General features: G+C 41.0%; 1 protein-coding gene across 2 annotated transcripts in view; it reads left to right on the top strand.

Moving 5' to 3' along the window:
- Positions 1-12,581, top strand: part of ASH1L (ASH1 like histone lysine methyltransferase) — a 56,657-nt gene that overhangs the window by 20,604 nt on the left and 23,472 nt on the right. Inside the window, exons 6-8 of one of the 2 annotated variants that reach the window (XM_059832439.1) lie at positions 3,124-3,865; positions 5,011-5,190; positions 12,082-12,172. In XM_059832439.1, coding sequence (XP_059688422.1) covers positions 3,124-3,865; positions 5,011-5,190; positions 12,082-12,172 — 1,013 coding nt within the window. Of the gene's footprint in view, positions 1-3,123; positions 3,866-5,010; positions 5,191-12,081; positions 12,177-12,581 lie in introns of both variants that reach the window. The other variant, XM_059832440.1, reaches the window with a different exon arrangement.

Here is a 12,581-nt window from a genome sequence, read left to right as displayed (position 1 = left end):
ATTGGTTGATGGTTGGACTTGACGGTCTTACAGGTCTTTTCCAACCATAGTGATTCTGTGATTCTATAACCAATAAAGGAATAAAGGAAAGCAGCAGCAGCATAGCTATGGCAGAATGGAATTTGGTTCCTCAGCAGGTTAAATTAGTCTTTGTGAAGCTCAATGCTTTAATGCTAGCAAGACCTGTGACACCACAGTTAATCAATGAATTAGATTAGTAGATCCATTCCTCCATGGGGAAGAGCTTGGCTTCTGTGCTGATCTGAAGGCAGACAGTTTTCTGCCCTTGGGTAGATACCTGTTAGGATCAAGATGGGTTTTCTTCGTAGCATGTGAGAATTCTGCTCAGGCGATGGAGGATGACAAGCAGCTCATCCCAGTCATCACTAATGATACAGTTGTGAATAATCCCAGGCAGGTCAAAAATGATAGTAGGAGAGAGGTGGAAGTACTGAAAGCCACGAGAACTCTGGTAGCGTCCTCATCAATTCTATTAAATGAGGACCAAGTGTCAGATGCACAAAATCGTCGTGAAGTTAAGCAAATGTATGCCGACAGGATATTGAGGGAGCTGGCTTTCTCAGCCATGGGGTGACATACTGTGCAGGTGGCTGCTTGAGGAAGTCCATCTTTGTTCACCTCACGAGGAAGGGAAAGGTACTTCTGATGTGTTTGCTTTTGTAAGGATTGTCAGACTTGTGCAGTCACACTGTGTGTGAATGCATGCGTGTTGCTATCTGTCACATTTTCACACCTACAAAACTGTCAAATCCATTGACCAAATTGTCAGAGGGAAGATCTGAAAATGTTCGTTTCCTGTATATTACTGGTTGTCAGGCATGTAGTAAAAACAGACCCTGTTTGCAGTCCCTCTGAGGAAAATGTGATTTGAGCTTTACCGGTGATTGGGCACAGGAAGATCCGTAACGTTGACCAATTTTCTAAGAAGCCCAGTTGTAGAAAGAACTGCTCTTAGCAGAATTCAAACATTCTTAGGCACCAAAGTTGATTGCAGATTTGTAGTAAACGTCCTTAGGATTGGTACTTACAGAACTAGTTATGATTCCCATATAGGAAGGATGTGCCAAAACTGCTGTTTCCTTCTCCCATTAAACAGATATTTGCAACAGATGCTTTATTCAGCATATGCTAAAGAAAGTCATCTGCAGTGAAGAAGCATTCTCTCTTTTTCCTCTCTGTCTTGTTAACTTCTTTTACTTACTCATTTTAAAGGGGCAACTGCAATTGGTGTAAGTCTGCGTATAGGAAGATGTTAAAAGTTCAGGCATATTTTGTGCAAGAGAGCATAAGAATGAAATGAATCACAAGTTTATCAACTTCAAAGTCATTGAATTGATGATGCAGCTGAAAAGACCAGTCTTTGTTATATTTTCCGTAGGTCTGGAATGCATGTGGGATTTCAGTGCGTTTGTCAGAGAGCTGCTTTGTTACCAAGGGCTGCAAGACTGCCTGAGCAGGGCTACAGCTGTTTTGGGGATCACAGCCTTCAGTTGTCCCATCCTTTTGGATCAGTTTCCAAACAGAAACACTAGTTCAAGGCCGCCCATTAGACTTGTGTCCAAACGTGTTGTGTTGTATAGTTTGGTTATCGTTGGATGGTGCAGCTGTTTACAGAGCTCACTGTGCTAAACAGAAGGTGTTTCTGCGAGGAACCCTCAGCTCCATCCCGACGTGTATTTAAAGACCATAAGAAAACAAGGGGTAATTTATTTTTTCATCTAAAATTGAAAGCTGGAAGTGTAAATCCTTCTGGTTCTTTCAAAGTTGTTCAGGTTGCTAGGTTTTCCAAGTGATTACAGTTAGGCTTACGGCAGTGACCTGACAAGTATGTTTCTCTGTTCCTTTTTCACCCTGTAGGAAGAACATTGTTCGCAGGAGGATTTTTAGAACTTGTTATGCTGATTCTTCCTCCTTTAAATTGTGCGCTCTCAGAAGCACGTTTTAATTTGCACTTGCGAATTCATGACTTTGGAATCTTAATGAGGAATACATTTCTCCGGAGTACCACACTTGGACTAGTGATCACTAGGACTAGAAAATATTTATTTAAAACCATTTATGCTTTATCTTTGTCAGCTAGTGCATGATCTCCCACCTGTCGAATGACAGAAACCCTCTTATAAAAACATTTTGTTGTCTTCCCTTTAATAGTTACCTTTACACTAGTATGTGCTCTTCAGTCTACAGCCTAGGACCCGCTAGTTTAAGATCTAATGTAAATCATTGGCTGCAGTTACAATAACATTTTATAAATGCTAATGTGGAGTTGTGATAGATTTATGAGAAGACAGCATCTGGTTTATTCCAGAAAGAACAGGGTTTCTTCTGATTAAATGTTATCACTAATAACTAGCAGGGCAGCTTTGGGAAGCTCTTAGTTTGGAACAAATCCCTTTCTAATACAGCATAATTTATATGGTTGACCTGGAAATTCTCGTTTTCACATACCAGTCTGCAGCTCTAAAGCAAATAACATTTTGTTTAAAAAGTGAGATCTATCTTTACTTCCGAGGTAAATTAGCCTTTCTCTTTTGTCCAGATATTTTGATACACCTTTATCCAAGCCTGTTCTTCATTGCAGTCAGTTCTGTCATCATTATGCTTGTCTTTTTGATATAGAAACTGCAAGAGCAATGAAAAAGTTGTTTTAGTACTTCCAAGCTACGAAGAAGAAAAATTAGTTTAAAAACATTTCAGATGTTGCTCAATTTTTTTATCGGCTTTTAATTTTTTTGTGCACAGAGCGTTTCTTATTTTTAGCGTTGAATAGAAAGAAAGTTGAGAAGAGTTCTGCGCTGTACTTACATAGGGAATGCCCTCATTGCTCTTTGCTATTAGAAGTGGGGGACTGCATGTGAATAAAGAGAAAATAATTGTACGTTAAAACTGATAGTATAGAATGTAGACTTCCCGCTTACTTGCACCGCTAGGTCCCTTTCCCATTAGAACTTGTGTTAGAGAAGTTGGTGTCTTGTCGTTGGGCGTTCCAGGCAATTATAGGATATAAAAGGCTGTCAGTCTATCCAGCTATTGTATTTTCATTCCAGCCTTATTTGATGATATCTCAAGTCTGTTTCACGGTATATGTATGTTTGTTTTCAGTGATTGGAGTTCCTACCCGGGGAGCAAGGCTGGCAACCGCTGTTGATGATTCGGTGGATAGCTTACTGCAGCGCATGGCACAACACGAAGGCCAGGCTACTTTGGACAAAACCTTAGAAGCAGTCATTGCAAACGTTTCTGTTCCACCATCAGCTAGTCCTGCTCGAAACCACAGTAGGGAGAGAGGTCTGGGGAAGCAGGACAGCCTCATTGCTCCAGCAATTCCCAGCAGCTCCTGCAGCGATAGTATCTCGCTTCTGTCAGACAGACTGCCAAACAGCTATTCCCCACATCATCTCAAGAGAAGTGTGGTTGAAGCCATGCAGCGACAAGCTAGGAAAATGTGCAATTATAACAAGATCTTGGCAACAAAAAAAAATCTTGACCACGTCAATAAAATTCTGAAAGCCAAAAAGCTGCAAAGGCAGTCACGGACAGGGAATAATTTTGTGAAGCGCAGGCCAGGTAGGCCCCGGAAATACCCGATGCAGGCTGTCGTCTCAATGCAAGCTTTCCAGGCGGCTCGACTGGTCAGTCAGGAGTTAGATAAAAGAGAAGAAAGCAGCAGTCCCTTACACCTTGGACCTGATACCATCACTGATGTGATTGAAGCTGTAGTGCAGAGTGTGAACTTGAATACAGATCACCGAAAAGGCTGGAAGAGAAAGAGGTGGCTTGCAGAGGAACAGGCCAGGAAGCGACAAAAGTCTGTACCAGAAGATGAACAGGAGAGCAATAAGAGGTAATTAATTCCCTTACAATTTTGTACCCTCAGTGTAGTCATTGTTGATTTTGTAACATTTCAATCCATGAAAGATTCCTACTCTGGTGAGCTCTGTTTGTTACGTTTGTTTTTATTAAGGAGTTCAGTTTAGAGGGAACCAACATGTCATTTTTAAGTATGCTTAGGGTCTTCCTAAATTACTGAAGACACTCCAAAATGGGATGGAATCTCAGGTAATCTAAAACTGTTGGATTTGTGCTTGTGTCTTAGGTGAAGCAAGTTTTATGATTGTCTTGGTGAAGAATACTTTTAAGGAGCTGGTAGCAGGTTTACAGATGAGATATCAGAGCAGAGATTGTTCCTTCATCATGTGCGGAATAAGGAGCTGTAAGAGCTACACGTGCCATGAGGATCTTAGAGTGTGACTCATGCATTACAAACAAATACTTACAAGCAGTACAGAATGTCAAGTGAGATCAGTTGATACACAGCAAATAAAGAGTAAAACCAAAGCAGCAAGGAGGAGTTCAGGCGTGCACCTGTGCAGTCACTGGCTAGTAAAGGACCACACCAGAAATCTATCTCTGGTCTAATCTTCACATGCTTAGCCCCAAAGTCATCAATACAAACAGATCAAACTCTTCCAGAAGTCTTCCTTCATGTGTTTTCAGAATTGTTCTGAAAAATAACCATCCATTTGTGCTTCAGAAATGAATACTGTAATATAGGCATTTAGATTCACAGAATGTTGCTGGAACCACATGTTTAAAGGGTGTGTTGTACCGCTCTCCTGAAGGCTGAGAAAAGGTTTACCACATACTATTTTTAGAGTACAAAAACAGATAGCATAAGCCACCTCCTAAATTACCCAACTGAGGCTCAAAGGGATAAACATCAGCAGTACAAACAACATTCTTTTTGTAATAATTAATAAGAACATTACTATAAAAAAATCATACATTTCTTATGATTATGTTTAACCACCACTTGATCATGATCTTTGAATTGCATTTTTTTAAATAGCTGAGACATGTAGCAATTCAGAAACATGGACTTTTTTTTTCTGCTGACCAGATTATAGAGAGGAATAATGAAATACGGCAAGATAATCTTTATGGTAAGAAATATGGAAGATAATCTTCAATCTTTACTTTTTCTTCCAGTTTTTCTGAGACAGTAGCTGAACCCCCCAGTCCACATGATGCCCTTGGGAAACCGCATGAATCTGAAAATACTGAACAGCCTTTGCCTCCTGTAGCCCAGCGTGAGAAAAAAGCGCCTCGACCTCCAAAGAAGAAGTACCAGAAGGCAGGGCTCTACTCTGATGTGTACAAAACGACAGAGTAAGTAATACCAGTGAAAAGCTGCTGTCTGATATTCCAGTGGAAACAGTCTCCTTTCAACTAGAGCCGTAAAGAGCTGCTACTAATGAGTAGCTGAAATAAAACCATCCACTTAGTTCAAGCCTGTGAAAAATTACATGCGTGATAATTATCAGAATCTGACCCAGTGAAGATTTAAAATGTAACCCCAGTCAGAAGGCAGCCTCCACCAATCTGAAAGTGTTTCTGAGTATCGACCTTGAAGAAGGTAAGAGAGCTTCATTCGACAATCTTAACGATCACACAGTAGAAGTGCTGGGAGAGCTTGAGGTGTTCAGGTACTGAGTACAGTGTGTACATAAAAGGGGCCATTAGTTCTCTATTTTTATTGACGGAATGATGACGACTGGTCATCTTTTGTGTGAAAGAATTTCTGATACGCACCCTGTTCATTTCACAGTTAAGTGAGGTTCATCTCCTTCACTTTCTATGAGGTGTTTAGAGTCAAAAATCCAGCATTCTTCTATTTTTTTTACTGGTTGGCTCAAAACCTAGTGTACATTAGAAAGCGGACATCTCCTGTTTCAGATAACCAGCCCACTTCTGCTTCCAGTTGTAGTTACATACATTTTCTACAGCCATTTGAACAAATGTCTTGAAGTCCAGAATTTGCACTTCTCTTGTAATATGATCTGACAGATTAAAAAGAGAGAAAACTGGGCACCTTCTCATTATGTTGTAGACCACTTAAAAATGTTACAGAGACCACTGGGAGACTGCTAGTGTAGTTTATCAGCTGCTCCTGTGTCTGCTCTTTCCATAGTAGAATGAAGTCATCGATGAAAGGATCAAGACTCTAAGGAAGAAACAAAGATATAGGTCTGATCAAAGTGAGACTGCTATGTTTCTAATAGTTTGAAAGCAGATGTGCTAAAATTTTCAGCATTTGGCTGTTCTGTCACTGGTATATACAATCATGCAGCATTCAAATATGCTATCATAAAACTTAGATCTGTTGCCTTAGGAGGGGACCTAATTGAATCTTCTCTTTTTCTTTATTATAAAATGTTAGTAACATTGTCAGACCTAGTCAGCCAAGGGTGGACCTTTATTTCATAGTTAGTAAGCAAACATGTAATTTGAAAAATTGTATGAACACAGAACGTGAAAGTCAAGGTTTGTAGTTATTGTGGATGATGATGGAATCAAGTTCACCACCCTGGAGAAGGCCACGACGAAGCTGAGCTCTAGTTACAACCCTCCCTCTCCCATAACAATTCGCGTTGCAGTTCCCTGGAAGCTTAAAGAGGTCTGATTTGGTTTTCCCCTTTCCCTATTGCTCCACATGCCGAGTTCTTCCCTCGCACTGATACTGATGTTTGTGATGAGCTGCTTAAGAACACTGAGGAAGCTTTACCCCACCAAGGAGGCAAATGCTGCCTGCACAATCTGAACTACCTCTCTGCACGGTTGTTTGAACACTGATACTGAAACAAGGCGGGGAAATGCATAGCTGGGCAAGGACAGAACTGTGGCCGTCTCGATTTAGGAGTCTTGTCTTACAGCAAGGTGCGGCTTGAAGGGCTGATCCCACCATTCCTTCATGCTGGCACTGGCTCTCTTCTTTACTAAATTGGTTCAGCAAACTAAATCAGCAGAACAATAGTCACTTTTTTACAATTAAATTTTCTGTTGATTTAACTTGCTGTTCCAGTTCTACTGCACAGTCACACGTATGTCAGTGCAAGAAGAGAGCAGAAGTTCATGTTGTTGTCCTATTATTTATATAACTTCCTGCTGTATGAGTATGAAAACATGATCTTAGTTGAGAACAAAAATGCAACTCTGTAATCGGACGGCACCCTCTAGTGATGGTACAGTTAAGCGTTACCACTGTCTCCATTAAAACAGTCTCTGCGTTCTCTATTAACGGGTGTTGTACTCACCCTTCTGTATTTCTGTTTGCAGTGTTCGGCTGCAGACACTGCCTTAAAAAACATTTTCCTACTCTATTGGATCTTCCTTAAATACTTCCTAAACACCATTAGAGCATAGGAAGTAGTGGAGGTCTTACTGAGGTTTACTGCTACAGTTCACAGCCTCTCTCTAGATCAGTCACATCTGACTGCGAAACAGCAGCACGGAAAATATTTGTCATGTCATTGCCAGTTTTAGTCTACTGTTATAAGAGAAAAGTCTGTGTTATTTCTCTGCAGCCACTTGAATTGTACAACTTGCCTCAACAGGATTTCACTCCAACTCACTTTGATCTATTATAACACAGGGAAGAAAGTTCAGACTTTGATTCCTTGCAGATGAACTAAGAATAAAAGGAATGGTTTCTGGAGTCAGTCTCAGCTGAACCTCAGTTTCCGAATGTAATTTCGTAGACAGCAGTAGCTGATCTGACGTTAACCTCCACATGAGTTTTCCAGAATCCTCAGCTCCCACTGGAAGAATTACACAGATCTTTTGCTGAAGAGAAGTTCAGTGTGTGGTTGCACAAGACTGCAGCTTTAAGAACAAAGGAGGATTTTGTACAGGAGTTATTATCTATTTACCCAGCAGTGGCTTTCCTACAGGAGTGCAAAGTCTAGTTCACCAAAGAAATTTAATAATAATTAATTAAGCAAAATGTTGTATATTGTTTAGGGAAATAAGATATTTTATATAATATGTGATTTTTATCAGTAATAACAAATAATGAGTCCTCATTGCTGAAGTGTAATCTATAGAATTTGCTGTGATCAACGCTGAATTGCATCTCGCCCGTCATTATGTAGCCGTAGCTGGTCAAAGACCGTGGTTGCACAGACAGTGTAGTTCAGCGCAGGCCTGTTGCTCTTCAGGGACGTGGTGTTTCCACGTGATAGGCACGTTGCTCCTACAGTGCCTCCGTTTTGCTGATGTTAGAGTTTGTGGAGCTGCAGGGTGACTCAGAGTAGGTAACTGAACATTTTAGAAGCAAACCTATTGAAAAATCAGCCAGCTGAATTAAAATGATGGTCTAAGATTGCAGTTCAGCAAATGCTTTAAGTTGGCATAAGCTAACGTTGCACTAAAAGAATGAGTTTTACTTTCTCCTCACCTCTGTGGCTTATTCCTATCCCTGTGCCGTCCCTTCCTTTGTCTCATCATGATGACCAGGACAACTGAACCAGGCCGGGTTAGTGATTCAGATGAAATCCAGCCTTCCACAGTAGGTTTTCTGGTGCAGTTAACCTTGCAGTCATACCAACGGTTACGCCAGCAGAAGGTGGGAGCATCAAAGCCAGCTTATACTGACTTAAAACGTTTGTTAGACTATGGTCTCAGAGAGGAAATTGGGCTCCACGCCTCAAAAATGTAATTGTGCATTCCACAGAGAACTAATCCCAGACAACATAGTAAGAGTGTAGGGAGAAGACACTAAGAAGCTGGAGAGGGGGAACAGAAATGGAACACTATCAGAAAGGAAGGAGAGGGATGGAAAGAAATGGAGGGATGGGAAAGAAGACTGTGGTTCAGGTCTTTGTTCCATTCTTAATTTGCCTGAGACTTCAGACTGACATTCTGAGACTAAGCCTGGCATTCAGCCTTTGCAGAATGGTACAAAATGTTCTCATCTTCAGCAAAAAAAATCACTTCGCCATCGCTTTGTTGTTGGGAGCTTGCGAAGAGAGGCCAGGTTAGTCTATTGTTGGTAAGTGGACCATTTACAAAATGGGTATTTTAAATTTGTCCCCACAGAAACTGAACCAAACAACTTTAGGCAGTAGATCATAGAGAGGGGGAGCATTTCTTATCTAGCCAGGCTTATGTTTCAGTCTGTCAGGCAATCAGAAATGTACTCCTCCAGCTTACTGTTGAAAGTATGCTAACCTGAAACGTTAGAAGGTACCATTTCTCTGTGATTATTGGTGAGGTCTCGCCCTATTCTAACTGGCTTGCTTGAAAAAGGGAGGGAGTGATCCTGCATTTCTGGAGAGATCTTTTGCTTTTCAACTGCAACAATCATTATACCTGCTTGTGGAGTGAAACATCTTAAAGAGCGTGGTATGAAAATGAGCAGGGACTTGTCCGTGATAGCGCAGAGCCGTCTGATCCTAGGAGGCTGCAAGAACAGTCGGTTTAGTCCTGGGAATTCCTGCGACCCGCACCATCTGTAGTGAGGTGTATCTAGCTAGTAAGTATTCCAGCTTAGTTAAAAAATGACACGAACAGAATGTGATCCGAGCAGCAGCAAAGGAAACCTGTTGTCAATCCCACAGCCCCAGGTGAGGCAAGTCCGACAGACCGGGCAATGGTACCCAGCGTCAGCCAAGAGTCCGGATTGCCAGACCAGGCTGAGGTTAAGTGGGGAAGTCAGTCTGCAGGTCAGGATAAGGTCTGGTGATGGTAACCGGGGTCAGACACAGTCCAGGGTTGCCAGGCAGGTCCAGGGTCAAGCCAGGAAGCCAGTGCATGGCTCAGCCACCAGATCCACAGCTCCCGTGGCTGTGGCTGAGCTGGGGATGGGTGCACCCACAAGGCAGTCCAGGCAGGGACTGAATGGCCGGGGCTGAGTGTAAATGGACCTGCGGGGCCCGTGGGCAGAGGCTGTGGGTAGAAGCACACCGTGAGGCTGGTCGGGGTCATAAAGGCGTGTTGGTGGCACTCGGGGCCCTGACACCGAATTTAAGCTTCTGCGAGGCTACCGGCATGCCTCAGCAAAGCGAAAGGGAGAGGTCTTCTCGCAAAGATAGTAGCTGAGCACAAAACCAGAACCTTTATTGCCTGCCGAGAAACCCCAGCCTAAAATAGCTCGTTATCTTCCTATGGGGAATATGTGGGCCTGTTAATACAGACCTTTTCTTGACAGCGTAGAGAGGCCTTTTTTAATTCATGAGGCTTTTTTTGCATGGTATTTATGTTTATAAAACTGTGTGTGTTGTTTATACTTGATTATTTAGTATGTTCCCTTTTTTCATGAATAATTATGCTTTATTTTGACATGTCAGCCTTTCCCTCTGAAGTCCCTGAAGTATTGATGGCCCTTGTTCAGCTTGCTGATTTGTCATAACAATTTTTACGTGCCTCTAACAATACTTCATCTCTGTGCTTGGAAGGAAAACAGAGTAGGTGCTTTCCCCGGTGTTCTTCGGGACTAGGTCTAAGACAGGTGTGTCTGCAGTGCCTGAAGAAATTCATGTTACATTTTGTGTTTTTAGATAATTGCCTTCTGCGTTTCCTTTCCACACTGGTTTCCTCCTTGCAGTTTATTTACCATAATTTATTTTTCCGTTGGCTTCCTTTACACTGAATACGTGGGTGTTAAACAGTGCACATTTGGCTTGAATTAAGTCACCTTTCTGTTGAATGTTTTTCCTTTTTCTCTGCCTTTCGTTTAAGGATTTGCTTGCCTCTTGGAAATGGAGGTTCACACTTTGCCTTTTCAAAATACCTTTCCTTTTCCTCTTGATAAGAACTTGCTTTCCAGGTCTTGTAAGTAGTTACTTTATGGCCTTTCTTAGCAAGTTTCAGTGATTCAGTGCAGCACAACCTGAAAGGATAGACGACGTGAGTTGGGCTTGGGGGGGGTTTGGGGAGGAGTTGTGGGTGTTTTTTCTTTAATCCTCTTTAGAATGTCATTTTTCCCTGGTGTGCAAGGGAGCTGTCCATTTGCCAAAGCAAATGAAACTAATTCCTGCCATCCATAAACAGAGGGTCATATTATTTAAAAACCATAACCTTCATTGCTTGAGAGAATGTTACTGCTTTTCGATTAGGATAGCTATGTGTACAAACCACCTGTATACGTTAAGTTAAATGCAAGTGTATCATAATCACTAGAGCCTTCCCATGTAATTCTATTAAAAGGAGAGTTGTTTAACGAAGAGTATATACAGCATTTAGCTCAACAGAGCCCTCGTTTCAGCAGTATGCCTTAGCTTTTATTTCACTTGAGTTTAGTAACTTGTTATACTTGTGAAGTAAGTACCAGGAATCCAGAAAGTGTTAGAAGAGTATGCGGACCACATATCATTGCAATCCATCAGTTCTGTCTCTGACCTTCAGTAATTATTTTCAGTTGTTAATGTCTGTATCTCAGAATTTGTTTTTAACTTGCATTTTCCATTCAGTAATTAAACAATATCACATTTTTTATTGATACAGCTTTCAGTTGTATGTCCAGTTATTAAAATAAACCCCTTAAAAAACTTCAGTAAACTTTAATAGGCTTTGGTATAATTTTAATCTTTGGTATATTTAACATTTAAAAGGCTCTTCTGAATGTTGCAGGGCTGCAGTACTAAATATAACCACATCAGTTTTTTCTTTCCATACTTTGTCCGTAGCCAAAAAGGAGATGTTTATAAAAGACAGGTTACTGGGCTAGGTGGTTTGACATCTGCCTGACCCATACAACCATTCTTATTTCATATTCCTATTTTTTCCTTCCGTAAAGGGAGCGTCTCATTGCTTTTTTAACTCTGATTTCTGTTCTTTTGCTGCTTTTCTTGAGGAACAGCCTTCTAAAGGAGTAGCACGTGAATGTTTGCTCTTAGCAAATGAGGAAAGCAGGCACTATATGTGTATAACATGTCAAATACCTAAGTGAGCAACATCAGATATGATTTGTTGAGCTTCTTAGTTATTACTTACATATCACATACTCGGAATTTAATGTTGATGGTGTCCCATTAGGCGTTGCCTGAATAGTAGTTATGGAGAAAAATCAAATCATGAGTTTCGACATGGATGTGATAAGTGTATTTGGCAAGCAACCTGGAAATCAATTTTTTTTGCCATTTCTATTATTATTCTCTTGCCTGATGTTCTAGACATTCATGCCTTAATTAAAACAGAAAATGTGGGTTTTGCAAATGACAGGTGTTCCTCATTTTGATTTTTTTTTTTTTTTTTTTTTTTTTTTGTCGCTGTCGTCCACAGTCCGAAGAGCCGCCTCATACAGTTAAAGAAAGAAAAGCTCGAGTACACTCCTGGAGAGCATGAGCATGGATTGTTTCCAGCCCCTATTCACGTTGGTGGGTACTTCATGTGTGTTTTAGTTGTTGGGAAACAAGTATCACACTTAGGTGACATGGAAGCAGTCTGTCTGGACTTCACAATCTCTCTGCCTCTCTCCCTTTTTTCTTTTTTTATTTTCCCACCTTGCCAGGTTACTCATATCTTTCAGCATATGAACTTTGCCAAAGGTCTTACTCATCTGTCTGTGTTCTTCAGTGCAGAAATTTTACTCAAGAGAGGCTTTTTTTGTTTGCTACATGAACTTTCATCTCACTTTTTGTTTACCATATCAAAATACCAGTCCAGTTTAAAACCTGCTTTAACTGCCGTAATACTTTTGCTTAAATGCAGTACAGTAGTCTCCTTTTCAAACTAATATTACAGTAGAATAGCCAGAGGCTATTACGACCGTTTGTTAAATC

This window comes from Gavia stellata, chromosome 33 (genome assembly GCF_030936135.1).
Source record: "Gavia stellata isolate bGavSte3 chromosome 33, bGavSte3.hap2, whole genome shotgun sequence".
NCBI lineage: Eukaryota > Metazoa > Chordata > Aves > Gaviiformes > Gaviidae > Gavia > Gavia stellata.
The sequence above is the reverse complement of the archived record's forward strand: the minus strand, read 5'-3'. Positions and strand labels throughout refer to the sequence as shown.